Source organism: Lontra canadensis, unplaced genomic scaffold (genome assembly GCF_010015895.1).
Source record: "Lontra canadensis isolate GAN:19392208 unplaced genomic scaffold, GSC_riverotter_1.0 scaffold71, whole genome shotgun sequence".
In the NCBI taxonomy this organism is placed as follows: Eukaryota; Metazoa; Chordata; class Mammalia; order Carnivora; family Mustelidae; genus Lontra; species Lontra canadensis.
This window is the reverse complement of record NW_022631065.1, coordinates 10,751,918-10,778,533: the sequence shown is the minus strand read 5'-3', so window position 1 is coordinate 10,778,533 and position 26,616 is coordinate 10,751,918. Positions and strand designations below refer to the sequence as shown.

The window sequence follows — 26,616 nt, the reverse complement described above, 5'->3', positions numbered from 1 at the left end:
CCTCCCCGGCCTGCTCAATGAAGCTTTCTTTTCCCGCGGGTTGGAGGCCGGGCAGCTGCGGTCAGGGAGCTAAACACGCGAGAGGCCACGGGGCCGCAAACCGGCCCGGGCGGCGGCCCCTGCTCAGCTCCGGGCTCCGGGAAGCCTTCCAGTCCCCAGCCCCCAGCCCTTCCCCCACGTCCCGGGCTCCGCGGAGTGTAAACAGCCGGACTCCAGCCGGGCTAGGGGCGGGTCCGGTCAGGGGAACTGAGGCGATGAAGACCCGCATAGTCCCTCCGGTGCCCCAGGGTGCCCACTGGCATTTTCGGGGTGACGTCACGGCCCTCACTCTGATGTCACGTTGAGCCTATGACGTCCTACGCAGCCCATAAGCCCAGGCGCCAGAGCCTTCTGACCGAAACCTCAAGGTTTCTCGGGGTAGAGCCACTTGTGCGCGTCCCAGGGCTGTGGGCAGGGGTCTGAAGGTGATGCACCGCACAACTTATCTCGGGACCCCCTCCCCTTTCTTTTCGCTGCTCTCCTTGCTCCCTCTTCGCAGTCCGCGGGGGCCGGGGGAGGGGCGGGAACGCCTCCGGTGGCCCGGCCCCGCCCCCTCCCCGCCCCTAGCCCGCAGGGCCAGGAAGCGCGGAAGGAACCGCCGGGGGCCATGGACGGAGCCGTGATGGAAGGGCCGCTCTTTTTGCAAAGTCAGCGTTTCGGTACTAAGGTAGTTGGGGGCAGGGGTTGCGGAACCCCATCAGACTCAGGAGTGGACTGTAGAGCCCAGAGGGAGGAGGGGGAGGCAGCGGGTTGGAGCGCGGGTCGGGAGCTGGAGAGCCCTATGACGTTCCCGCGAAGTTGATTTCACACTCGGGAGAAGGTCCGCTGGCCTCGGGGTATGCCCTCTCTGGTTCTGGGGAGACTGAGCTGCATCCTTATCGGGAAACTTCGCCCCCTGTAGGGAAGCTGAAGACCCGAAGTCGGCCCGAGTCGGTCTCTCCTTTCGCGTCCGGGCCCGGACCGCCGGTGCTCTCCCGCTCCCTCCCCAGTGTTTCTCTCTCTTCCCAGAGATGGAGGAAGACCTGGGCGGTACTCTATCCTGCCAGTCCCCACGGCGTAGCGCGGCTCGAGTTCTTTGACCACAAGGGGTCGAGCTCTGGAGGCGGCCGAGGGGGCTCGCGCCGCCTGGACTGCAAGGTGATTCGTCTGGCGGAGTGTGTGAGCGTGGTCCCCGTGTCAGTGGAGAGCCCCCCTGAGCCTGGCGCCGCAGCTTTCCGCCTGGACACCGCGCAGCGCTCCCACCTGTTGGCGGCGGACGCGCCGTCCACCGCTGCGTGGGTGCAAACACTGTGCCGAAATGCCTTTCCGGTGAGTGGGCCCGGGCTGCGCTAGAGGGGCTGGGGCGAAACGCACCGGGCCCTAGAGGCGACACAGGGTTGGGCGGTTACAGCAGCAGAGCGCCTAGGCTGGCTCGGTCCCTGGGAACAGCGGTGCGGGAATTGCAGGTCCCACGATACTCTCTGTTCTTACCCCAGAAAGGCAGCTGGGCTCTGGCGCCTGCGGAGAACCCACCCAAGCTTTCTGCCCTGGAGATGCTGGAGAACTCGCTGTATAGCCCCACCTGGGAAGGTAGATGCCTGAGATGCCTGGGCAGGGATGGGGTGGAAAGGAAGGGTGTCCTTGGGAAGGGAGTGATAAAGAAAGGTCAGGGACCCATGGTAGGAAGCTCCTGAAGCTGGTTTCCAAGTGACTGGACAACCTGTCCCCACCTCCCCAGCGTCCTAACCCACTAGTCCAGCCAATCTAATTGTGTATTCCTTCCAGGATCCCAGTTCTGGGTGACAGTGCAGAAGACCGAAGCCGCTGAGCGCTGTGGCCTGCAGGGCTCCTATGTGCTGAGGGTGGAGGCCGAGAGGCTGACTCTCCTGACCATGGGGGCTCAGAGTCAGATACTGGAGCCACTTCTTTCCTGGCCTTACACTCTGTTGCGGCGCTATGGCCGGGACAAGGTGCGGGGGGCTGTCAGGGAGCACCGACTTTCTGGGTTGGCTGTGGGGTGGGTGGGTGGGGCAGGACTGGAAGGCAGGAAGCTCTGTCCTCTGGATAATAGTTCCTTGCTTAGCCCATGACCCCACCTCCCTCCCCAGGTAGTCTTTTTTTTGGTAGATGCTCTATACTAGGGCAGGCCCTGTGACTCATCTTCTTTCATGGCTCCTGGTAACGTGTTTTCCTCCACATCTTCTTCAGGTCATGTTCTCTTTTGAGGCTGGTCGCCGCTGCCCTTCGGGCCCTGGAACCTTCACCTTCCAGACCGCACAGGGGAATGACATCTTTCAGGCAGTTGAGACTGCTATTCACCGGCAGAAGGTCCAGGGAAAGGACGGGCAAGGGCAGGATAGTCTCAAAGCCGATTCCCATGAAGGAGAAGTGGCAGAGGGGAAGTTGGCATCCCTGTCTGGCCCCCAGGAGCTCTTGGGCAGCCCTCCCACCGTGTATGCTGAACCCTTAGACTCCTTGCGCATTCCTCCAGGCCCTTCCCTGGATTCCCTATACTCAGACCCCCTGGACAGCACCCCTGCTCGGGCAGGGGAGGGAGTACCGTTCAAGAAATCTCTTTATTGCGACTTGTACGAGCACGTGCAGCAGCAGTTGCTGAAGGCCAAACTGATGGACCCCAAAGAGGACCCCATCTATGATGAACCCGAGGGCCTGGCCCCGGCTGCACCCCGGGGCCTTTATGATCTGCCTCAGGAGCCCAAGGATGCGTGGTGGTGCCAGGCTCGGATGAAGGAGGAGGGCTACGAGCTCCCCTACAACCCTGCCACTGATGACTACGCTGTGCCACCGCCCCGGAGCACAAAGCCCCTCCCCGCTCCCAAGCCCCGGGGCTTGGCCTTCGCTGAACCTAGAGCTGCAGCTGGTGGTGGCAGCAAAGGCCACAGCTCAGACACTGTCCTGTACAGCCAGGTCCAGAAGAGCAGAGCCTCAGGGAGCTGGGACTGTGAGCTGTCTAGAACAGGGGCTGACAGGACGGGGGTCAAGTCAGAGGGCTCCACATGACAGATGGGGCAAGGCTGGGGTTGCTGATAGGACCACCATAGGAAGGTGGCACTGGGGATCAAAGAAACCTATTAGAATCTGCAGGGACCAGAAGGCTGGCGGGTCCTGTGTAAGCCAGCCAGGGGAATGGAGGGATCAGGGGAGTCAAGGGGAGGATGTTCAATCTCAAGAAGTCCTGGAAGTGGGACAGTTGGCAGGGGTGAGGGATGGGACCCGGGAGAGACCAGCACCCCCAAGTTATCCTCCCCAAAGGAATGGACAGCTGCTGGACTAGGTCTGTGAAAAGGGGTGCTTGGTCTGAGTTGGTGCAGTTAGAGGGGCCTGCATGGAGGCTCTAGGGTGATGCTGGACTGTGCCCGGATCCTCACCCCTGCATTATTCTTTTCCAGAGACCTAGATTTTAAGAAGTTTATTCTCATTAAAGTCAGCTTGGGTTTAAGAGGTCTGTGTGTGTGAATAGTCACAGAGGGGCATGCTGGCAGGGTGTGCTGGGTGGGTGTGGAGGGGCCAGAATGTACCAAAGAAGGAAGAAGGGGTCCCAGGGAGGTGAGTTGAGCAGTGTGGTGGGTGAGAGCCTGGGTGGTCCAGTCAGGCCCACTTGGGCTACAGCCTGTTTCTGGGACGCTGGCTGAGTTGTATAACATCTCTCACCCTCAGTTTCTCTCAATGCCCCTCTGTAAAATGGGAAATCCAACAACAGACTCTACTTCACAGCGTTGTTTGTGTGAAAGGAGTTAAGTTTCTCAAGTACTTAGTGCAGTCTGAAGCACAGATTAAGCATTTATAAACAGTGGTTATTCCATGGATGGGGAGGGTCAACAGAAAGGTGGACAGGCATGGAGAGAGGAGAATAGGAAGGGAATAGCTCTTTTTCACACCATCTTTCCTCCCTGTTCTCAGCTATATGACACCACCTGCCCCAACACACAAAAATACACATACATGCGCTCATATACATATGCACACATGCACACACATTTTACCTATAAGTACTCAAGCACCAACCATTTTTCTCTTTGAAGGTTGAAGGGAACTGCTATGTGGTGGGTGTAGTGGGAAGAGCACAGGCTTCAGAATGAGGCTTAAATTTCAATTGTACTTATTTTTCATGAGCTCTGAAAACCTTGTCCTTGCCTCCTGAGCTCCAGTTTCCTGAAGTTGACCTGACCTCATCTACTTGCTAACAGGGAATTACAAGGAGAAATTCGGGGCTGGGAATGCTCCTAACAATAGTGGAGACTTACTGGGTATTTAATCTTCATCTGCGTTAAAGGTATCAAATGATCCAAAAGAAAATGAACTTCTGCTTGGAGAAGGAAAATGTTCAGGTGTGTCTCTTCTGGGCCTGAGTGGTGGGGCGGGGGTGGTGGCAGCACTGAAGACAGAGGAGGGGAAGGCTCTGTTTCCCAGTCATCTGGAGCTCATGGAGGCTCAAGTGCACAGAAAGCAAGTCTGACCACAGAAAGCCATTCACTGTATGAGCCTTCGTATGGCTGTGGTTGAGCAGGGCAGGGGTTTCTGGTGCTGGGGACTCAGGGTCCCCAGGAATACTCCTCCTCATTCTCTTTCCCCGCTTCCTCCTTAGAAGGCCAGAAGAAGGCTTCTGAGGAAGACTTGCTGGCTGCTGGCATCTGGGGGGCTCTCCCAGGGGTTGGAGTCATAGGCAGGGGGGCCACTGTGGCTCGAACTCGGTTTGTCTGTAACTGCCCAGCCTGCAAAGAAAGCAAGCAGACTTCTCTGAAGCCCAGACCACAGTTCCTGATATCCTATCCTGTTCCCTGTCCGGTCTCATGTCCTAATTCCTTCCCATGCTCCATGAGTGACAGCCTCAACCCCCAGGGAAGTTGAGTCCCCTGGGCTCCTCTCCACAGTGCCCATCTCCTGGCTGAGGGTCCCTCCTCTGTTGGTTTGCCTACCAGCTAACTCACGGTGGGTTCTGCTCCCATCTCTAGACTGACTATAGTTGGAAAGCTCTTTCTCTTGTAACTTCAGCTAAGGCAAAGGAGGAGTTTCTAAAGTCTCTGTTCTGAGAAACTAGGAAAAGATAATTGGGGCAAAGGGAAATATTATAGAATATGAATTTCAGAAAAATAACTCCACCCTCAATTCCTTTTCTCTCTTTAACCTTCATTGCTAAAACCCTGAATCTAGTTAACTAACCTTGGTCAGCCTCCATTTCCTCATCGGTAAAACAAGCATTAATACTTACCTTGCAGGGACGCTGTGAGGATTAAATGAGAAAGACACATGTGAAAGCACTTGTCACAAAACCTGGTAAATGGCTGGTATTCAGTAAATGCTAATTTCCTTCCCTTTGGACATTTCTTTTTCCACCTTCCATTTAACCTTTTCTTTAAACAGAAGCTGTGGTCTCAGTGCTGTCAGTTTGCTTAGTGGGAAAATGGTCTGTTAAATGACTAATGAGTTATCATAAGTGCTACAGTTAAGATAACTAAACATTACCATATGTAAACACCCAGTGCCAGGCAGAAAAGCAGTCCCTATCGGGCAGGGGTTCTAATTTCCTTTGTCTAGGGTAAAGCGCTGTTCTTCTCCTGTTGGCTTGGTTCTCCCCTCCACCAGGGGAGATCCAGGAAGTTGGGGACAGGGTAGGAGGGCTCCCTGGGATTCTGGGCATCGTGGGGAGGAAGGGTAGTAGGGAGGGAGCCATACCTTTCTCAGGGCCTGGCTCTCCCAGCTTGGGTGGAGCCGGCCCTGAGGCTTGATGAAGGTGCTGCTCAGGTGTGAGTATAGATGGCTCCAAGCCTGCAAGGGGTTGTAAGAGGGCTCTAGTTCCAGGTTGTCCAGCAAGCTCTGAGGAAGAGAGAAGAGCAGCCTTACCCAGGGAACTTGAAGTCACAGAACACAAGATGTCAGGCAGAGATCTTGGGAGTGTGAGAAGCTGGAGGATGTGTGAAGACCCAGCCCTTCACTGAGGACTGAAATAGATGTGGGTCCCATTGGGTGTCCTGGCTCCCAGATCTGAGTGCTTGTGACGACGTACAGTTCCTGCAAGAGTGCAACATTGAATAGTTAGGGACAGGATGTACTCTGGCCCCAAGAAGTGTGTCATGGGATCCTGAGAGAGGGGTTGGAGTGCTGTGAGGGTTACAAGGGAGCCAGTGAGCACGGCTGTGAGCGAGGCAGTGTCCGAGGCCTGGGGGTGCTCCCAGTCTGCCCGGTGAGTACACTGAGTTCTCTGCCTGGCTTGCGAGGTGAGCACAGCCTGAGGACACACAAGCGCAGCATTCCTGAGCAGTCAGGTTTTCCGGCCACAACATCCTGTGCCAGGAACCACTGGCCCTGAAGTGAGACGCTGAGCGAGCCACGGCCACTCATGCCCACCTCTCTCTGTATGCCCATGGCCGCCAAGGCAAGAACACAATCCCAGGCTCTGTCCTCTCTGCACGTAAGCCAGCGATCCAGCAGTGATGTGGTTCCAGTTCTCCCTGCCCAGAGCCCCTCCTTCCGCCCTCAACCCAGGGATGCTGGCAGAGGAAATCCAGAATCCAGGTCCAAGGAAGAGAGGAGGAGGAGGGGAAGGACTGAGAGAAGGGGGAGAAAATAGCCAGCAGCACAGTTCCCTCTTGCCTGGGTGTCTCATTTTGAAGCCCTTCCTATCCTGCATTGGCTATCTTTTCCTTAACAAAAATAGATGCTCACAAACAGGTACACCACCTCTGCACACACACAATGCAGAGAAAGACCGGTGGGAACACAATATCACACAGACACACATCACATTACTGACCTTCCGCCACCTTCTTGGCAAAACCACTTCTCCCTCTGCACACCAGTCCTTTCCCCCACAGGCTCGCTCCTCTCCCTCATCCCTTTCTCTGACCCCCAACTCTTCTCTCCCTCTGTCTGTCCCATGAGATCTGAGCTCCACTTGCCTCCACAATCTTAAGGCTGTCATCAGGTGGGTCCTCAGGCAGCCTCGGGAAGGGGCTGGGCAGCATCAGTTCCCGTGTGGCCACTGCCTTCACCAGCAGAGTGGGGGAGCGTGATGGCACAATCACATAGAAGGTGCTGGCAGGCTGCCTCAGGCTGTGTCCTCTGCTCAGGGGCTCCCCTTTGGCCAACAGCAGCCATTCTCTTTTCTGAAACAAGGACATATTTAAATGCTGGTTCACCTTCAGTCTTTGGCATGTTTTAAAGATCAGTCCCCATCAAGACTCTCCCAAGTTCCTCTGGAGGTGTCAGGGAGGCCCAAACCATTTTACTCTGGCCTGAGAGAGAGGGACTTCCTGGCTGAGTTGCTAGTGCCCGAAGTTACTGCTCTTCCTCCCAGCTTGGAGTTGTACACAGAAGGGTTAACGATGCAGAGACAAGTTAAGAGATGCCCTTTAACCTGAAGTAGGTGTTCTCTCCAGAGATGGCTAACATATTACTCAATGGCAAATGCAGAATTTTAAGAATTGTAATTCTTTTTTTTTAAAAGATTTTATTTATTTATTTGATAGATCACAAGTAGGCAGAGCAGCAGGCAGAGAGAGAGAGAGGGGGAAGCAGGCTCCCCGCTGAACAGAGAGCCCAGTGCGGGCCTCGATCCCAGGACCCTGAGAACACGACCTGAGTTTGAGCCGAAGGCAGAGGCTCAACCCACTGGGCCACCCAGGCAGGCGTCCCAGGTGTGCTCTTTTAAATCAGGCATGGGAATAAGGCAATTTGCTGTGGTAGTGCTTCAAGGGAAACCACTAAACTCCATGAAATGTGGTGTCAGGATTGTTACAATCATCTGTAAATTGTGCCCTCTTGCTGGAGGTGATCATCACTTACACCTGGCACAAACAAAACAGCCTCCCTGCACAGAAGAGGAAAGAAAGCACAGTAGCTCTACCCCACTCTTAACTTACACAAAAAGTTGGAAAAAATAATATGGGAGGAAAGGCAGATGGAGGAAAAAAGATCTTAGGGGATAAAGGAACATTAGTGTCTTGTGGAAGACAAGTGGAAAGTGACACAGAGGAGCACACTAAAAGCCTTGCTGTAGCATTAATGCTATACCCCGGGGCAATGTGCTGGGTGGAGGTGGTATGGAAGGTTCTGGACACTTAAAAGCGGTATTGTCATTTTGTGCAGCACAGAACTCTGAAGAGGTCTGGTAGGCTGGGCAGATGGTAGGTACCTTCAGAAGTGTATCCTTCCTTAACATTTTGCTTATATTTGGTAATGTGCTGTCTTCTTGAAGAACAGATCCAAAACGAGATGGGAAGTCTACTTGATCCTTCTCAAATCCATTCAATTGTAAATAGATGATGTAGAAATCATGGTTTTTTATGTGTGTGTTGGGGTGGGTGGGGGGATTTGCCCCTGTTCTGAGGACATGGCCTCTTTAGGCCTGGAAGGGATGTTCTCTGGAAGGGATAAGTAGCAAGTGGCAGGTCACTCCATTTCAACGGGCTCAAGTAACTTTTTTTAAAAATTATTTTATTAACATATAATGTATTATTTGCCCCAGGGGTACAGGTCTGTGAATCATCAGGCCTTCACATTTTCAACTGGTTCAAATAACTTCTGATGTGGACCAGGCCTGGATTATTAGAGTTATTCAATATTCTATTTTTATGCTGGTTTATCCATTGTTTGCAAATTAGTTTATCTATTAAGAATGTATTGATTCTTTTTATTTTTTATGTTTTATGACTTTATATCTTTTTTATGTTTTATGACTGTTTATGTCCCAAGCTCTAGGCATGAGTATATAGAAATTTATTAGATGTGTTCCTTGCCCCTTGAGATCTTATAATATAGTAAAGGAAAAGTTTGTAAATTAACGTTAGTCCAGTATTTAGGATGACCAACTGTTCTGGTTTGCCTATTTCTAGTACTGAAAGTCCTACATCCCAGGAAATGCCCCAGTCATGGGCAAACAGGGGTGGTCAGTCACCCTTCTAAGACTTCACAGAGCATAGAATATCTTGGCACAGTGGCAAGTCCCTTGGGGACTAAAAATATGGGAATAGGCATTTTTTTGGTCCTTTTTTTTTTTTTTAAAAGCAATGTGACATTACTCACACCTCAGTGTTATGGAATAAGTTCATGACTGCTATACTGTGGGGTTACTAAGAAACTTTGAATATTGCACACAGAAAAATTATGATCCCTAGAATTTGAGCATATAGGCTTTGAGACAAGAGCTAAGTTTCTATTAGAGAAATAGTATGCAGAATTGAAAGAAGACTCTCAAAAGTAACTCCTGATGTGTGGAAAATCAGAAGACTGGCAAGAGATCAAGTTGAAAGGATTTTACAGAATGCTAAAGAACATCTGGGCTGATTCTCATTTACAGAGAGGTTAGCAGAAGGCTCTGGAAGTAAGAGAGGCAAACGTACTTGTTAGAGTTTGATAAAGATATTAATTTATCTATAATTCCTAGGAGCATTTGGGGAAAGGGAGAGATGGGGAAGTTGAACTTTAAGGCCCTTATTTTGGACTCTGAATTTCTAACCACTTCTTGGATAGCATAATGGCACTAGAGATCTGAAGTACACAATCAAAGCTTGAATATGTTACCCAGGTCATGGGCTGACTTGTAGGTACAGGCAGTTGTACCTGTGACGGAAATGGTTTGTTGCCAGAGCAGGTATACGAGGCTGAGAAAAGACATAGGGATGTCCCAGAGGACTAGCTTTTGGGGTCCTCAATGTGAACAATGCTAAATGATGATAGATGACAGGATATGTTTTTGCTCTTCTATTTTTTTAAGATTTTATTTGTAAATAATCTCTACACCCAACATAGGGCTTGAACTCAAAACCCTGAGATCAAGAGTCACATGCTGTACTGACTGAGCCAGCCAGGTGCCCCTTTGTTAATTCTAAAATAAGGAGAATGATTAGATGCTGAATTTACCAGAAAGCAGGTAAAAATGTGTCTGTATTTGTTGTGTTTGCTATAGAAGGTGCTAGGGAGCTTAGATTTTATTTTTATTTTTTAAAGATTTTATTTTTATTTATATGAAAGACAGAGATCACAAGTAGGCAGAGGCAGGCAGAGAAAGAGAGAGAGAGAGAGAGAGAGAGAGAGAGAGAGAGAAACAGGCTTCCCGCTGAGCAGAGAGCCCAATGCGGGGCTCAATCCCAGGTCCCTGGGATCATGACCTGAGCCAAAGGCAGAGGCCCTAACCCACTGAGCCACCCAAGCACCCTGGGAGCTTAGATTTTAGAAGGTGGGGACTGATTCTGTTTAGAACAGGTATGCACAGGGGCAGAGATGATGGGCATACCATGCTCCAAGCTCATTCTCCCCCCGTCTCTGCCTTAAATTCTGATTTCTAAAGCTGTGAAAGAAGGTGTGGTAACCACTGCTGGTTGACTGGCCACTACTTTCCTGCCCCTCTCCCTTCTCCCTTCTCTCTGCACATTTTTCAGTCTTTCAGTAATTGGTCTGGGGTGACGTGTGACCTAGATTTAAATAATGAGACATAAGCAGAAGTTGCCATGTGAGACTTCTGGAAAAGCTTTGTAATATGCTGGCAAGCTTTTTGCCTCTTGACTGTACTCCTTTTTCCTAGGACAGGACTTGATCTTAAGGCACAATAGCCACATGAGGATCAGGCATAGGATGAAGCACATTTGCTATGGATGCTGCAGTAGACAAATGCAAAGATCCTGGGTCTTTGATGGTATCAGTGTCAGAATTGTCTGTCTCCACACTTCTTGTTATATCAGAAAAATAAATGTTTAAAATTACTCAAGTTAGAGTTGGATTGGCTTTCTGTTAGTTGCAGCCAAAGGAATTCCTTACAGATAGCAAAGGAAAAGAAGAGGATATAGCTAATGGGGAGAGAGCAGTAGAAACGACAAGTTTAATGGCACTGGTATAGGCCTTGCCAGGATGGATGGGAATTTATTATAGCAGGTAAAATCTTTAATCTCACCAAACTGACATTTCCTTGGTCTGCAATCAATATGATGTCCTGGGACCAAATTCAGCAATTAGTTTTTGGGAAGTCAAAAGTTATACACGGATTTTTGACTGCATGGAAGAATGGTACCCCTAACCCCCTATGTTGTTCAGGGACCAACTTTATATATCACAACCACAGGGGACTTATCCCAGGAATGCAAGGTTGGTTTAATACCCAAAAATTAAAGAAGTAATACACCATGTTTCTAGAATAAAGGACAAAGATTACATAATCATCTCAATAGATGCAGAAAAAGCATTTGATAAAATCCAAAACCCTTTCATGAACAAATTAGAAGCAAAGTAGAATTTAACTTGACAAAGGGCTCTATAAAAATCCCACAGCTAACATCACAAGTAGTGATGAAAGACCAGATGATTTGCCCCTGAGGTCAGGAACAAGACAAAAATATCTGCTTTTGCTACTTCTATTCAACATGTACTGGAGGTGTACTAAAGACAAGAGGCCTCTTTACCACATTTTCTGGACTATTAGGACTCTAGGGTTCTGAGTATGAGCCAGAGAGAGGCACTCATAAAAATATTGAGTATGTCGGGGCGCCTGGGTGGCTCAGTGGGTTAAAGCCTCTGTCTTCAGCTCAGGTCATGATCCCAGGGTCCTGGGATCGAGCCCCACATCGGGCTCTCTGTTCAGTGGGGAGCCTGCTTCCTCCTCTCTCTCTCTCTGCCTGCCTCTCTGCCTACTTGTGATCTCTGTCAAATAAATAAATAAAATCTTTAAAAAAACTTTAAAAAATATTGAGTATGTCAACATCCTAGTTCTTGGGGATTAATACTTTCTAAAATTGGGTTAGAAAAAAATACAATAATATGACATTTTTCGTATCAGAATACCCTCTTTATTACTGCTGTGAAGGTCAAGATAGATGTGAGAACCAGGTACATGGGTGGATAAAGGACAAAAAAGATGAGTGGGGGCAGGCTGTGATGGGGAAAGAAATAGCTTTCTAGTGAAGATATTTAAGCAGAATCTGGAAAAAATGGATAAATATTTGTCAGGTAAAGGCATACTGGCATACTGTTCCCTAAGAGTATGAAAAAAAAGTATGGAGGTATAGGGAAGTTTGGCATATTTGGGGGACATTTAGCAATTTATTAGTGTGCATGGAGTAAAGAATGAAAGGGGCATGGTAAAAATTGAAGCAAGAGAAACAGACAAGGCTGAGTCACAAGAAGCTCATGGATCCCATGCTAGCCTGCTGTCTATTCTAGTGTCTGTTTGTTTCCTGTGCAGCTCAACACTCTAACTTCATTCTAATTTTTTTTAATGGCTTCTGACCTGCTATCACCCCACTCTCAGCTTGGATTTTTATACTTGACTCTTCGCCTAATGTAACCAAGGACTTTCCATTTCCCCACCCATTTACAGCCCAACCAGGTCATTGCCTATGTAGTTAGACTCCTGCTGGACACATCCTGGCTTGAACTCTGTCACTTCTGTGGCCAATTAGGACAGACATGGCCTGTAAAACTCTGGAATGTTTCTCCAGAGACTCTGACATTTTAAGTAGGAAACTGAAAGACCTAGGTGGTATTTTCATTTCTTTTTCTAGTTTATACAGACATGACTTTGTAAGAGAAATGAGGATGTGGAAAGTGAGTCATTAGCTGCATAACTGGGACTACACAGTAGGATTTGGTAATTGAAATTATGTTTTCCTGGTGGTGGATAGATTCATCTCATAAATACTTAGGAAAGTTAATTATATATATTCTCTACCACATTCCATAAAACAGTTATGCCAGTTTAGAAGAATGCAACATTCCAAAGATAAAATACACAAGGGATTGGGCAAAAGAAAAATAAGGGTAGGGCAAAAAAAGAGCCAAGATTAGGTAAGCTCAGAGAAATGCAAAACACCCACTTTTGCTAAAAGGGAGCTCCACAGCTTTTCCTGATAAAAGTGTTTGGGAAGTTATCTTATGGGTCCTTACTGAGTAGTAAATGTACTTCAGAGAACTCCTGCAATCAATATAATGAATTTCATGTGGCTATAGAGTGGTTAAGAGTTTGGGTCCTAGAGTCAATAATTTCTGGATTCCATCCTGGCTTTACCAGCTGTGTAATCTTGGAAAACTAATTAACCTCTCTGGGCCTCAATTTCTTCATTTGTAAAACAGAGATAATGATTCCTACTTTAATAGATAGTTATGGAGATTATATAATTTAATATTTGTGAAGTCTCTAGAACTGATTCAGGCACACACTACGCAGGTATTGAAATTTTTAACAAAAACATATTGAATAATTATTAAATAATTTTTATTAAATTTTGTGAAATTAGAAGTAATTTATAACTCTTAGATATAGATCGTTGAAAGTTCCAGAGAATGAAGTAAAAACACATTTTTCTTCTGTGGTCTGGATTGATCTAATAGTGAAATTTATGGGAATGGATGGATGGCAGATATCTTTCAGGAAGGGCCTGGGAATGGGTTTATCAAGAGCCTTGCTTATCTGATGAAGTGATATTTTTCTGAGGAAAAGGAAGTAAAATACTCAAATTAAACAAAATCATTTACAAGGAGGATGGAAAGATATAATAGTCAATTCTCATGTAAGAAAATCAGGGGATGGAATAACACATAAGGCTGAAGTTCACTAAGATTTAGAGCACATATAAAGTGTAATTAGAAAAGTTACTCAACATTTATAGTTGATGAGGACGGGTGGGCTGGTACTAATGACTAGAATTTAATTATGGGAGTGTGGACTTTGCTCAGAAGAACTACTCTAAAAGAAGGGGCAGAGGAAGAGACAGCATTGAAGGAATTGACCTATGCCTGTAGTTGTAAGAAAACCCAGGAACCTGAAAATGAAAACTTGGTGGAGCCAGCCAGTTTACTCTCTGGCTGAGAGTAAACCAGAAAATGTATTACAGATTGCCTAGCCAAATAAGAGATGAAAAGTGGGGGAATGAGTGAACATTTAATAAATATCTCCTTCTGCATCCATGTGGGATGGAAAGGCCAGAAGCACGCTTGTTCTTTACCCTAGAACAACTAGAGAAGTTGGAATATACAGAAACCATTTGTCTGAAGGCATGAGGATGTGCTGAGACAATGAAAATGAGAGGTAGCTAAGTTTCTGGAGAGGAAAGAATCCAGAGAGATGAGGAAATTACCGCAACTGCTTTTACCTTGAGGGCACATGTTGATTCTGAGTTGGAGGAAGAGCAGGTGGTAGCTGAGAATCTAGGATTTGCATATGCTGAGGCACTTGCAAGGGAACAGAGAAACCAGCAGATCTTTTGGTGGAGACCAGTCAGGGGTGGGTGTATGCTCAAACCAATTTTTCTCTCAGCGCATTTACCAAATATGGGGGCTACATGGAGCAAGAGGCAAAAACATCCAAGAGAAAGACTTTAGAAGCAGAGTATTTGAACATACATGGTATAGAGTGATTAGAGTTGGAAATGTCCAAGGGAAAGGGATGCACATAATATATCAGGTTTCATTGGAAAATCCTGGAAGGCCGGGAGCAAACCATGGTTAGACTGAGCCTTAGTAGGATCACAGTCCAGCCTGGACTCAGTACAGCTTCTTAACAGAATAGGAGGATTTGTCACCACTCTATCTGCATAGCACAGGTCAGGATGGACCCTCTCTGGAGGTATACCAACTGGAGCCTCTGTAATTTATTCAGACACACTGAGCATCTTTCATTAGAATATTACCAGGTGCACCAAAAGACAGGCTCACATGTCTGAAAATCAGAAGAAAAAAGAGAGCTAAAACAAAGCCACAGGAGATCCGGGTATTGGGATCAGCATACAAGAACTTCAAAATAGCTATGATTAGTATGCTCAAGAAAATAGGTGAAAAAGATACTTTGGGTGGCTCAGTTGGTTAAAGAGTCTGCCTTTGGCTCAGGCCATGATCCTAGGGTCCTGGGGTTGAGTCCCACATTGGGCTTCCTGCTCAGCAGGGAGTATGCTTCTTCCTCTGCCTCTTGCTCTCCCTGCTTGTGCTCTCTCTCTCTGACAAATAAATTAATAAAATCTTTAAAAAGATAGTTGAAAATTGAAAAATATCTCCAGAGATTTAGAATCTATTTAAAAAAAGAAGAAACAAATGTAAATCATAGAACTGTTAACCAACCACTACATGCAAATTATATGCCAGGCAAAAAGCTAGGTGCTTTAAACATGCAATATTATTTAGCAAACTTAAAAACTATATGACCTATATCTTATTGTCCCTATACAGTATGTGACAGGGACAAGAGTTATTAATGTGTGTCTGTCGTGCACCTTTTCCCTTTTTCCCATTCTCCCCCACTCTACTTCTACTCACAAAAGGAGAAGCCTTGTGAATTCTATGCCTGGATGTTTTAAACAGGAATAAACAGACAGGACCTGAGGGGGAGGCAGACTATGGCAGACCCCTCTGGGCTAAGCCAATCTATAGAATATGTATATAGCTGAGAGAAGGAGGAAGAAGGTAGAGGAACAGGGACTGGTAATGTAGACAGTTTTATTTTTTTTAAGTGTGTGTGTGTGTGTCTGTGAGAGAGAGAGAGAGAGAGAGAGAGAGAGAGAGAGAGAGAAAGGCTCTTGGAATAGCTCCTGGTTAGATATAATTGAGGAGTGAAGGACAAATATTTGAGAAATGTCATTGTGGGTTATGAACTATTTCCTCTTTGGTGTTCTTTGAAAGCATAAATAAATTTTAAAATTACTTTTTGGCTCTGGATAGTGCTTCTTTGTATACCATTTATGCAGAGATTAGCCAAATGGGGCCACTAGGTTTGTTAAGGTTTCAAATAAATGAATATACTACTGTTTCATGGAGAAGTTAAGTATGTTACCTGAATTTAACCAGTTGGGGAAATAACGAAACTGTCAGGAACCTAGGGCCATCTGATTCTGATGAAGCCCATGCTTTTCATGGGCAATACAGACTACATCTTTCCTCAATAGATTAGAAGGCTGCCTTGCCTTGACTTCTCAAAAAAAGAGGAGAATTTCTACTCCAAACCTAACTTTGACTAAGGCTGAGACATTAGTTGGTAAAATGGGAATGTGGTAGAAATGCCAGGAAAAGGCCATCCTGTTATCTTGGAGTCAGGTAGTCAGACTTATATCACAGACTTTAACCCAAATCATAAGACCATATATTTGAAAAGCTAATAGATACATGCTTTTCCCTAAAAAGAAAATAGAGCACACAAATGTCTAATGATAAATAAAGGGATTCAGAAAGACCTCACTGCAGAAGTACCATCTGAATTGAGTTTTTCAAGTTGGGGTAGGGTTTGAACATATAGTGAGAGATGAGAAGGAACAACATGAACAAAGTTTCAAAGGTGTGGCAATTTAAAGCTTATATATTAATTTGGCTGGACTCTATGGTACACAAAAGGGGATGATCGGAGATAGACTAGAGTTTGAAAACTGGCTAAGGAATACAGACTTCAAAGTATAATCAATAGTAAGCCACAAAATATCTTTAAGCTGAACAGTGGCAGGGCCAGTGCTGTGTTTCAAGAAGATTAATCCGGTGGCAGTATATAAAATGGACTGGGAAGGGAAACACTAAAGGCACTGAGACAAGAGATTGTTGCAAAATTACAGTGAAGAGGTAAACAGACTCCAAACCAAGATAGTGATGATAAGAATGGAGAGGAGAGACACATGCAGCAGATGCTATGAGGAGAGAATAGGCAAGGCTTACGTTGCTGGGTATTGGCACTTCCAAAACACATGTGGCAGTCAGGGGGAGTGTTTCAAGAAGATTAACGTGGTCTAATAAACAGGGCAAATTAGAGGAGGGAGAGACTGGAGGTAGGGAAACTAGTTAGGAGTTTACACAAGTTTACAGCCTTGGTGAGAATAAACAGTGGGAACAGGAAGGAAAAGACAGTTACAACTCATCTTACGAGAAGAAAACTGATATGACTTAGTGATGAAGTGTGTGTAAAGGAAAAGAAGCCTACAGGTCATGAGGTTTCAAGCCTGGGTGAGCAGACAGGGGCGGTGCTGCTATTAACAGAAAGACAGAAGTTAGAATGAGAAGTTAGCTGGAGGGGAAATGTCACAGTAAGAAACAGAAGATGAGAGTTACACAGGGGGCTGAGGACATCAGATTTTGAAAGAACATATGAAAAAGGTGTAAGAAAGACTAGAAAACCAAGGAGTTAGTGAAGTGCTGAAAACTTGTAATATAGGATCAGAGAGGTTCAAACTCTAAATAAGGTCTGGTCACAGAGTAGGTACTGGAAAAAGATTTATTGTTGAATGCATCGGAAGAGGCTTGTGGGGAATTCTCCCCTCTATAAGTAGGTTCAAATTCTGACTTGGCCACTTTGGTAGCTATGTGACTTTTCGTAAGTCACTTGATCTCCATAGACTTCGGTCTTCTACATGTGTAAAAATGGGGACAACCATCCCTATCACACAGAATTATTGTGAGGATTGAGTGAGATAAATTATGCAAAACACTTGGTTAAGTGACTAGCCCCTAGTAAGTACTCCCCCAAAAAAAGGTAATCTATTAGTGATGGGTCAACCACACACTTGTGAATTTCCACGATAGAGGAGTGATAAGTAAGAGTCTCTCTGGCCTGTAGAATGGTACCTGGCATATAGTACTCAATAAATATTTGTTGAAGGAATAAATGAATAAATAAATACACAAATAAGCATTAGATCCTCAAATGCCAAATTCAGAGGCAGGAAGAATCTGATTTATATATGTAAAGCCATTTTTTATTTATATATGTAAAGCATATTTATATATTTAAGCCAGGAGGGACTAAACTATTCCTTCCCATCCTTATTATTATTATTATTGTTATTTTAGATTTTATTTATTTATTTGACAGAGAGATAAAGATTACAAGTAAGCAGATGGAGGGAGAGGGAGAAGCAGGCTCCCTGCTGAGCAAGGAGCCGAAGCGGAGCTCGATCCCACGACCCTGAGACCATGACCTGAGCCGAAGGCAGAGGCTTAACCCACTGAGCCACGCAGGCACCCCACGATCCTTATTTTTAATGGCTACATAATATTTCATTACTTGGCCGAATTATTGTTCCCATAACCCTTCCCTTACTTTGATTTAATCATTTCTCTATTTAGGACATTTAGGTTGTTTGAATTTTTTACTACTGTAAATAACACTGGGATAAGCACGCTGGTCTATATATCTCTGTTCCTTTTGCTGATTGTTTTCCTGTGCTACATACATTCCCAACAATTGAATTAAAGTTTTGAAGTAGCTATCTCTTTCCAGAAAATTTACACTCCTTCCAGCAGTGTACTGAAATGCAAATGCATGTTTAAAATGTCATGTACTATAAGAATGTAGGGCAGCCACTTGAGGGAAATTCCTCTCGGGTGATGCAGCATCTCTGAGACCCTGAGGAATGAGGTGGAGTAAAGAGTCAACTGAGCTGTTGGGCTCTGATGGTCAGGATGTATCTGTTGTCTCCGCTCTGCGGAGGCAGGGGATGCATGTTCTTCAGATAGGAAACAGGAACTCTGTGGGTGGGCCTAAAAGGGAGTGTGGGCTTTGAAACAGGAAAAAAGAAGCCTGCTTCTGATAGTGAAAGAGACACATTGCTGTGCTGGTCTAATCATCCATATGCTACCAGGTCAAACTGTTCCCCTATTTCCACTCACAGTTAGACCTGTCCTTGATTATATTTGCAGTTGTTTTATTTTGCTTTCTAAGTGTCTCATGCTCTTTTCTAAGTGTTTCTAAGCTCTTTCATTTTTTTTCCATTTCAGGAAGTGGGCATCCACTAAGATAATCAAATCAGAAACCAAGCAGTTATTTGATACCTTCCTCTTCCTCACTCCCTACATCCAACCCTTCACCAAGTTTTGACACTCTCTCTAAAATATGTCTTTTTAAAAATGATTTTATTCATTTATTTGACAGAATGAGAGAGAGAGCATAGGAACAGTGGAGGGAGCAGAGGGGGAGGAGCAAGAGGGGGAGGGAGTGGGAGGTGGAAAGAATTTCAAGAAGACTGCCCACTGAGCAGGGAGCCGGATGCAGGACTCCATGTGGGGCTCATCTCACAACCCTGAGATCACAAACTGAGCTGACGCCAAGGGTCCAATGCTTAACCAACCGAGCCACCCAGGCGCCCCTAAGATATTTCTTTAATTGGTTTACTTTTGACTTCCAGCATTCTAGTCCAAGCCACCATCATCTCTTGCCCAGAATACAGCAATGCTCTCCCACCTCATTTTCTTGTTCCCATTCTTGCTTCTGCCAGTTCATTTCCAATGCTTGGTGTAAGTAATCTTTTAAAAACTCAAATCATCTCTCATGATTTCTTTCTGTACTTAAAGTATAAGGTCCTGAACTTGACCTACAAAGCTTTGCATGATTTGATCCCTGCTCACTTCTCCAGCCCACCTTTTGGCTCTCTCTCCCTCGCTTTCTTTATTTCAGTCACAATGGCCTTTCCATTCTTGATTCTTCTCTCTTTCCAGCCTTGGGGTCTTCACACATGCCTTTTCCAGGCATTCTCTTTCTGCCACCCTTCACTTGGCTAATTCCTATTCCCATAAACTGGTGGGTCTCAGTTTAAATGTTCCCTTCACAGAGAGGCTTTCTGGCAGCAGCCTCTTCTTTTCCTTCATAAACTTCTCACAATTAAGTATTTATATTTATAAATTATATTTTATAATTATTTAATTTATATAAAATTCTGAATTAGAATTATATATTCTATGCTTATTATATATATATACAAATATATATATAAAATTCTGTCTCTTTTATTACAGAGTAAGTTTCTTGAGGCCATGGATAATGTCTATCATGTTACCATTGAATATCTACAGTTTAGCAAGATGTCTGGCACAGTCTAGGTGTTCTTCATTTAAATAAACCATAATGTCTAGCCCAGTGTTAGAGAAGTCTTAAAATACAGTTACGTATGGAAAATACTGTTTTCACTTAAATGTACAAAATTAGGGATTTTCTTTTTTCTTAAGTTATTTTATTTTATTTATTTATTCATGAGAGACAGAGAGAGAGGCAGAGGGAGAAGCAGGCTCCCCAAGGAGCAGGAAGCCTGATGCGGGACTCAATTCCTGGACCCTGGGATCATGACCTGAGCCAAAGGCAGATGCTTAACCATCTGAGCCACCCAGGCGTCCAAATTAGGGATTTTCAAGCTTAGTGTCATATAACTGAGCTCGGGAAGTATTCTCTATTGCATGAAACCAACAAAGGCAAGTCATATTTAATCTGTGTTTCAGAATATTTCCGTTTTTTCCTGTCCTCTTAAGAATTGGGACAGGTTTGGGATCAGGGCAGGATTAAGCTAGCTACTTTTCTGTGGTTGGTGCCTTAACACTGTTCTTCTTCCTCATCTGGGGACATGAATACTCACCAGCAGGCTGTGACACAAGGCATGGAAGTGTTGCTGATTTGTCTCCAGCTCATCCCAGTCCAGCTGCCAACAACTTGTGGGTCTGAGGATGAAGGGCAGTCCATATGTCAATGACTCACAGATCCCACTGGAATTTAGAGCCCTGGCAAGAGACAATGGCCGTGAAAGTCTCCTCAGTGATATGTACAACCTTGACACCAGATCAGCTTAAATTCAGCTTATATCTAAGACTCTACCGTGAAATCCCTTGGGTTAGGGCCTGTGAATTAATCAACTTATCATGGCCAGCACCTAGCAAGGTATCTGGCACATAGCAGATTCTCAAAGCCTGTTAACCAATGAAGGAAGCACCATCATGAAAAGCAATCTGACGGATGTTTCTTCTCCTGAGCTTCTTTAATTCCAAGTGACTTTTCTGGGGATACCCCAGAACACCCGTGCTATAATAACCATGTAATATGATAGTATGCTAACCATCTGCACCCAGTCCTGGCTCTCTTGTGACAAGTGCTGAGAGAAGATGCATTTAAGAAGAGGATGAGGGGGCACCTGGGTGGCTCAGTGGGTTAGTCGTCTGCCTTCAGCTCGGGTCATGATCCCAGGGTCTTGGGATGGAGCCCTGCATCAGGCTCCCAGCTCAGTGGGAAACCTGGTTCTCCCTCTCCCTCTGTCTGCTGCTTTGCCTACTTGTGCTCTTTCTGTCAAATAAATAAATAAAATCTTAAAAAAAAGAAAGGATGAATTGGGGTGCCTGGGTAGCTCAGTCAGTTAGGTGTTGACTCTTGATTTTGGCTCAGGTCATGAGCTCAGGGTCATGAGAATGAGCCCTGCATTGGACTCTGCACTGGGCATGGAGCCTGCTTAAGATTCATTCTCTACCTCTGTTTCCCTCCCCCCCCGCCCCTTCCCCCTGTTTGCTCTTGCTCTCTTAAAAAAAGAAAAGAAAGGAAAAGAAAAGAAATTTAAGAAAGTTCCCCAAGAAGCATCTGCAGTCACACACTGACAAGCTTACCTAGATACTTGAGCACAGACATGGTGATAGGAACTAGGAAGCAGTAAAAGTGGTCTTTGCCATCATTGCTAATTCTACCCAAGAACTAGTTCCTCTGGAAGCAGAAATTCTAGTACTTAGAGAAATGGCAAGGCATGAGTAGATCCTATCTACCACCTTGTTCCTTGAAGGTCAGACCTCTGTCCTGATGCCTAAACACAGTAAGGTATTCAATATGCAGTTGCTGAATGGATAAACACGGCTGATCTTGTTTTTCTTGGTGTTCAGAGACTTTCTGGATTTGCAATCCTCATCCAGGCTTTAGAATATCCTACCGAGGCATATCTTCTACTATCTGGCTGTTAGTCTCCACATCCTGGGCAGCCTGAGCTTGCTCTTTCACTCCTATAACTATAGTTTCTGCTTTGGAACTGACTCCCACCTGGCTGACACTTGGAGATGCCCTCTACCTCTGGACTTCCTAGCTGGAACCAGTAAGAATAGGCATTTGCATGGATTGGGGAAGTTCTCTTGTCCCATACTTGATCACCCGGAGCTTGTAACGAGAGGCTGACGACTGGGAGGCCATCTGGTAGAGTGTGCTAAAGTCTCCTTTGGGGTCATCCATTCTCAAGGAGCCATCAGCTGTGCCAGGGAGCAGGGATGGGCTGAGGAGTCGTTCTTGGAGATCACATTTCAGGCACACTACAATAAAAATGGCATTGAGGGAGGGACAGTTTGTCACAAGTTACCTCAGGCTACATGATTAAGAGATAACATCTGCTACCCATTCCCATTCACCAGGCAAGTAAGGCTTGGGAGGAGGCAGGGGAGTAGAAACAGGAAAGTATGACTGGTTTGGAAAGGCAGAGCAGGTCTGGACCTACAGAGTTGCTCAATACAATAGTTAACTTATTTTCTGTGTCTGATATGGTTTTTACTTCTTTTACTTCTGGCCTGGCTGAGCAGTTGCCTCATAGTGAGAGATCTGGCTTATGATCCAGTCTGAGAGGAACATGGGCTCTATGTGGAAGAGGCAGCTAACACTATGATATGCAGAGGCCCTTTGCAATCACAGATGGAAATCTTGCTTCTGTTGCTTCCCTGTAGCTAAGCTTTGGCAAGACTATAGGTCAGATGAAGGAAGAGCAGGAAAGCAGAAGTCAGGGAGTCAGGTGACAGCTACTGTTTCTCTGTGGGCTCTTCTAGGGACATTCAGGGGAGGGGGAGGAATAAGTTCCTGAAATGGTGTATTTTTTAATTCCCCAAAGAAACCTAAGAGTAGAACCTTCTGCAACCATTCTGAGGGGGCTTCTCCTAGGTATGAGTTATTCATCAAGGTATATTCGCATGCCACAGTGTATAATGTGCTATTGCTCTAAGCTTGTAGCCTTGATACTACAAAGTTGTTCAATAAAATGTATACAGGCTTAAATACTGTTAACAAACATGATGTAAAAGCAGAAGTAGAAATAATGTAGAAAAGGAGATAGGATGGCAGAATAGAGGTCAGATCCAGCTGGCCTCCTGGGCTCAGCAGTTAAACGTAGACATTAATTCTGGGTAAGACAGTTTTGGCTTGCTGTGTCTCAGAGCCCAGGAAGTCAGTAGGAGGGGCTTGGTCTTGGACTCCCCTCATTTCTTCTGCGCCTGACTTCTCCATTGTTAGATATCTGGGCTTTAGGACTGGACAGCTGTGTTCACCTGGCTGAGATTCTCAACTCTGGTTGCCGTAAGAATCACTTTTTCATTAAGGAACTTTTATTAAAAAAAAAAAGACTTTATTTATTTATTTGACAGAGATCACAAGTAGGCAGAGAGGCAGGCAGAGAGGGGGCAGGAGAAGCAGGCTCCCTGCTGGGCAGAGAGCCCGATGTGGGGCTCAATCCCAGGACCCTGGGATCATGACCTGAGCTGAAGGCAGAGGCTTAACCCACTGAGCCACCCAGGCATCCCACATTAACAAACTTTTAAAAGATACTGATGTCTGGGCTCTAACTCCTACTAGTGAAATCAGGATCTCTGGAGATGGAATCCAGATACTGGTATTTTTAAAAAGTCCCTCATGTGATTCTTACTGCAGCCAGGGCTGAGAACTTCTAGAACAATATAGTCTCAACAGTGTTCCAAAGCTGGGAAAGCTATCTTAGCAGAACTAGAGTCAAGAATCAGGTGTGCTTCTCACCACGCTGAACCCAGATGCAGAGGTGACAGACTCCAGATCCACAAAATGAGAAAAGATACTCATCTGAAGCTAACTATGCACTCTGCCAGAAGGAGACCTCTGAGGGAAGCACTTAGAGAGTGGAGTGAAGGGCCCTGAGCAGCTATAGAAGGTGGAGTGGTTAGAGAACCTTGTAAGGAGTCACAGTGAACATCTGAAGAGCAGTCCTCAAAACATTCTAGAGTAGGAGAGCTCAGTGTTCTGTATTGTTCTGTTTCATTTTTGATAGTGAGCCACATTTCCAGAAACCTAGTGTGGTAATGAGTCAGTTTCTCTTTTTTGAACAGTGGATAACTATAGTATGGTCTTTATTGTACTTGTATAAACTCTCAGGTGGGTCACACCCTCCCTGGAGGAAGGCTACTTTCCCCAGACCTCACTCCAATTGTGCCTGAGCATCTGGATTCCAGTGTTGGCCTCCCTAACAGAAGAGCTGATGAATCTGGATCTAAGTTCCAACATGCACCTAGAAGACCTGCCAATTACTGAAAAATGACTGCAGATGGAGATAAACATTCTGGCTCTGACCCTGGTGCTGAAAGCCACGGAAAGAGGGAGGAAAAAGGTAGAAAAATTCTCCACTATATCATGGGAAAGTGCTGTGCAACAGTTGAAGAAAGGCTGGTTGCTGGAGTTCCTGGCCTTGGAGGGCCCCAGCCCTCCTAATGAAAGAAGTGCCCAGCATGAGGCAGGATCTTTGCTCAGAACTGCCCAGCATGAAACAGGTTTTGTAGTAGGTAAGTGTCCAGGTTCTGGAGACAGACCTGGTTTTTGGGCTGAGAGTAGTCAAATGTACAAAAAATAAACTTCTAATCTTAAGCATTAAGAGTGCGTTCTGGAGTTGCCTAACTTCGAATTCTGTTGTTAATTTTTCTGTGCTGTCTTGGGAAAATGTCTAATTTCTCTCTCAGTTTTCTCATCTGTAAAACAGGGAGATAATATTGGTATTTAATTGACTCGAAGACACATTTTTCTCCCCACATACTAACATCTCACTATATATCTTACAATTGCCATTGGCCAGACACACACTCCAAACACTTACTACTTTAACTTCTCAGTAAGGATAAAATAATATTTCTAAGGGAAAGAAAGCATTGTGTCATGTTTAATTGGCAGTGTTTTTCTTTCTTAGTGGTACATAAAGTAATGGTGTACCTCAAAACTGATAACATCTGAGATTCAATGACATATGGTAACAGTACCTGCTTCATGGTGGTGGATGAAGATGAAATGGGATAATGCAGAAAAGGAGATGACAGAGTGCTTGGGGAAAAACAGATATGAAGTAGATTCCAGGAGATGGGACATGGAGGAATTGGCACCATCAGCCTTGGACAAAAGAGTGGAAAGGAGGTCCAGGGAAGATTTACATACCAAGGAAAGACACATTGAAATTAAGGTAAGTCATCAAATGCATCCCAGGCCCTTGGTTGAAATGGGAGCATGGGAAGGGGCGGGCGGGTAAAGATCTGATGGCTATCCCCAGAAAGAAAGGGCCACCGATGTGTCTTCCCCTTTGGGTGTAGGAGTCTATACCTATATTTCTCATTAAACTCCTGCCTCTATTAGTTGGGCTACTAGTTGTCCTCTGTGGGGCCTGCCTCTTTAGTTGCTTTACTTTACCTCAGTTTGGTGTCTTCCTATCCAGAAGACCTCTATTTAGTCTTGGTTTAATCTTGGTTCCTTACCTTCTCATAGGCCCTGTTGATAATTGTTGAGGTACCAGCATGCCTCAAGTTATTAAGTCAATATCTATCTACTATATATCAATATCTACTATAATTCAAAATGAATTATTTGAGGAAAATATATGGTTCATTGCGCTCTTATTTGGTTTATGTGCTGCCCTATAATTGAGGTATCTAAGTCTTTGCTCCTAAACTAACTGGCCCTTGCTGTCTCGGCCTAATTAGGTTCAGTTTTTCTAACTGTGGTTACTTTTTAGGAATTATTTTCCTCCTCCTTGTGCTTACACTACATAGCCTCCTCCGGTCCCTAAACCTCAACTACTGTGTATTCTGACAACTCACAAATCTAGGGTCTTGATCTGAGAGTAGGATAATCATAGGCTATATATGATGTCTTTTGGGGGTGTGTACTTGAATCATCTCCGGCTTTGGAAATGCCGCTGAAACACCGCGAAGGAAGAAGAAGATGGATGTGTTCTTGGTCTGTTCCACTGCTATGTAACCAGGCTTTGAAGAAAATCTCCAGGCTGACAACATCGTTGTCTATAGTTTGAAGGTCAATGTCAGTTCCCAGGATAGAACTCTCTGCAGGAGAAAGGGAATTAGTGGGTAAAGTATTTAATTCTTTAACTGTAAACTTTGAAAAATGTAAACATTCAAATGCACCCATCTTTTGAGCCACCAGTCCTACCCTCTAGATATCTAGCTTAGAGACATTCTTAATAGTACACATGGACACATACGTGAAGATGTTCAGTACAGCATTGCTGTAGTAACACATAATCAAAACCTTAAACAGGAAGCAATTCAAATACCCATCAATAGGGTAATGTTTAAATAAATTACAGCACACTCAACCTTTGGACAATTACACAGCTGGGATAATTACATAGCTGTTAAACAAAGTAAAGTTAATGTACTGGCAGGGAAATCTAAGAGAAGGTAAATAAATAAATAAGTTGTAGAACAGATGTGTGAACACTTTATATAAAAATAAAATAAAATAAATAAAAATCAAACCCTTGGCCCAAGTACATACATATGTATGTGAATGCTTTTTACACAGATCTGGAAGGCTACCATCAAACTGTTAATGGTGGGCAGGAATGGAAACAGGGCAGAGTTCTGAAGTATGTTTCCCTTTTACTATTCATACTTCTATTCTGTTTGAATTTTATTGTATTTAAAAAACACTCTGCAATACAAAAACAGCCAAAAATAATACAGAAATGGAAGTTAAAGACTTAGTTAACAAGGGAGAGCTTCAGCTTCTTCAGTTCCTATTTATCTATTTATTTATTTAAACAGATGTTATTTACTTATTTATTTGAGAGAGAGAGAGAGAGCGAGAGAGCATAAGTAGGGGGAGCAGCAAAGGGA

General features: G+C 45.2%; 2 protein-coding genes across 5 annotated transcripts in view; one reads left to right on the top strand and one right to left on the bottom strand.

Annotated features, from left to right (window-relative positions):
• Positions 1-569: 569 nt before the first annotated feature.
• On the top strand, positions 570-3,482 carry DOK1 (docking protein 1). Of its 3 annotated transcripts, XM_032880715.1 has the most exons (5): positions 570-706; positions 1,048-1,347; positions 1,515-1,608; positions 1,804-1,988; positions 2,227-3,482. In XM_032880715.1, the coding sequence occupies exons 1-5, from the start codon at positions 647-649 to the stop codon at positions 3,037-3,039; spliced, it is 1,452 nt and encodes a 483-aa protein (XP_032736606.1). In that variant the 5' UTR covers positions 570-646; the 3' UTR covers positions 3,040-3,482. The 3 variants fall into 3 exon arrangements, with proteins under 3 accessions (XP_032736606.1, XP_032736608.1, XP_032736607.1); XM_032880717.1 differs by lacking the exon at positions 1,804-1,988 and having other exon boundaries at positions 2,227-2,354; XM_032880716.1 differs by lacking the exons at positions 570-706; positions 1,804-1,988 and having other exon boundaries at positions 1,235-1,347.
• Positions 3,483-3,562: 80 nt separating this feature from the next.
• The window catches only part of M1AP (meiosis 1 associated protein), a 77,443-nt gene continuing 54,389 nt past the window's right edge, over positions 3,563-26,616 (bottom strand). Inside the window, exons 5-11 of one of the 2 annotated variants that reach the window (XM_032880713.1) lie at positions 25,648-25,821; positions 21,864-22,026; positions 20,331-20,472; positions 6,936-7,142; positions 5,713-5,853; positions 5,249-5,260; positions 3,563-4,751 (exon numbers count right to left, since the gene is read on the bottom strand). In XM_032880713.1, the coding sequence (XP_032736604.1) occupies positions 4,572-4,751; positions 5,249-5,260; positions 5,713-5,853; positions 6,936-7,142; positions 20,331-20,472; positions 21,864-22,026; positions 25,648-25,821 (1,019 nt within the window). In that variant the 3' untranslated portion in view covers positions 3,563-4,571. The remainder of the gene's footprint in view (positions 4,752-5,248; positions 5,261-5,712; positions 5,854-6,935; positions 7,143-20,330; positions 20,473-21,863; positions 22,027-25,647; positions 25,822-26,616) is intronic. The other variant, XM_032880714.1, reaches the window with a different exon arrangement.

Excerpts from the sequence above, each read along its gene's own strand:
- DOK1 (XM_032880715.1), top strand. The coding sequence starts at position 647 with ATGGACGGAGCCGTGATGGAAGGGCCGCTCTTTTTGCAAAGTCAGCGT. Across the intron at positions 707-1,047 it reads GTCAGCGTTTCGGTACTAAG|AGATGGAGGAAGACCTGGGC; the intron begins GTAGTTGGGGGC and ends CTCTCTTCCCAG. Across the intron at positions 1,348-1,514 it reads TGTGCCGAAATGCCTTTCCG|AAAGGCAGCTGGGCTCTGGC; the intron begins GTGAGTGGGCCC and ends TTCTTACCCCAG.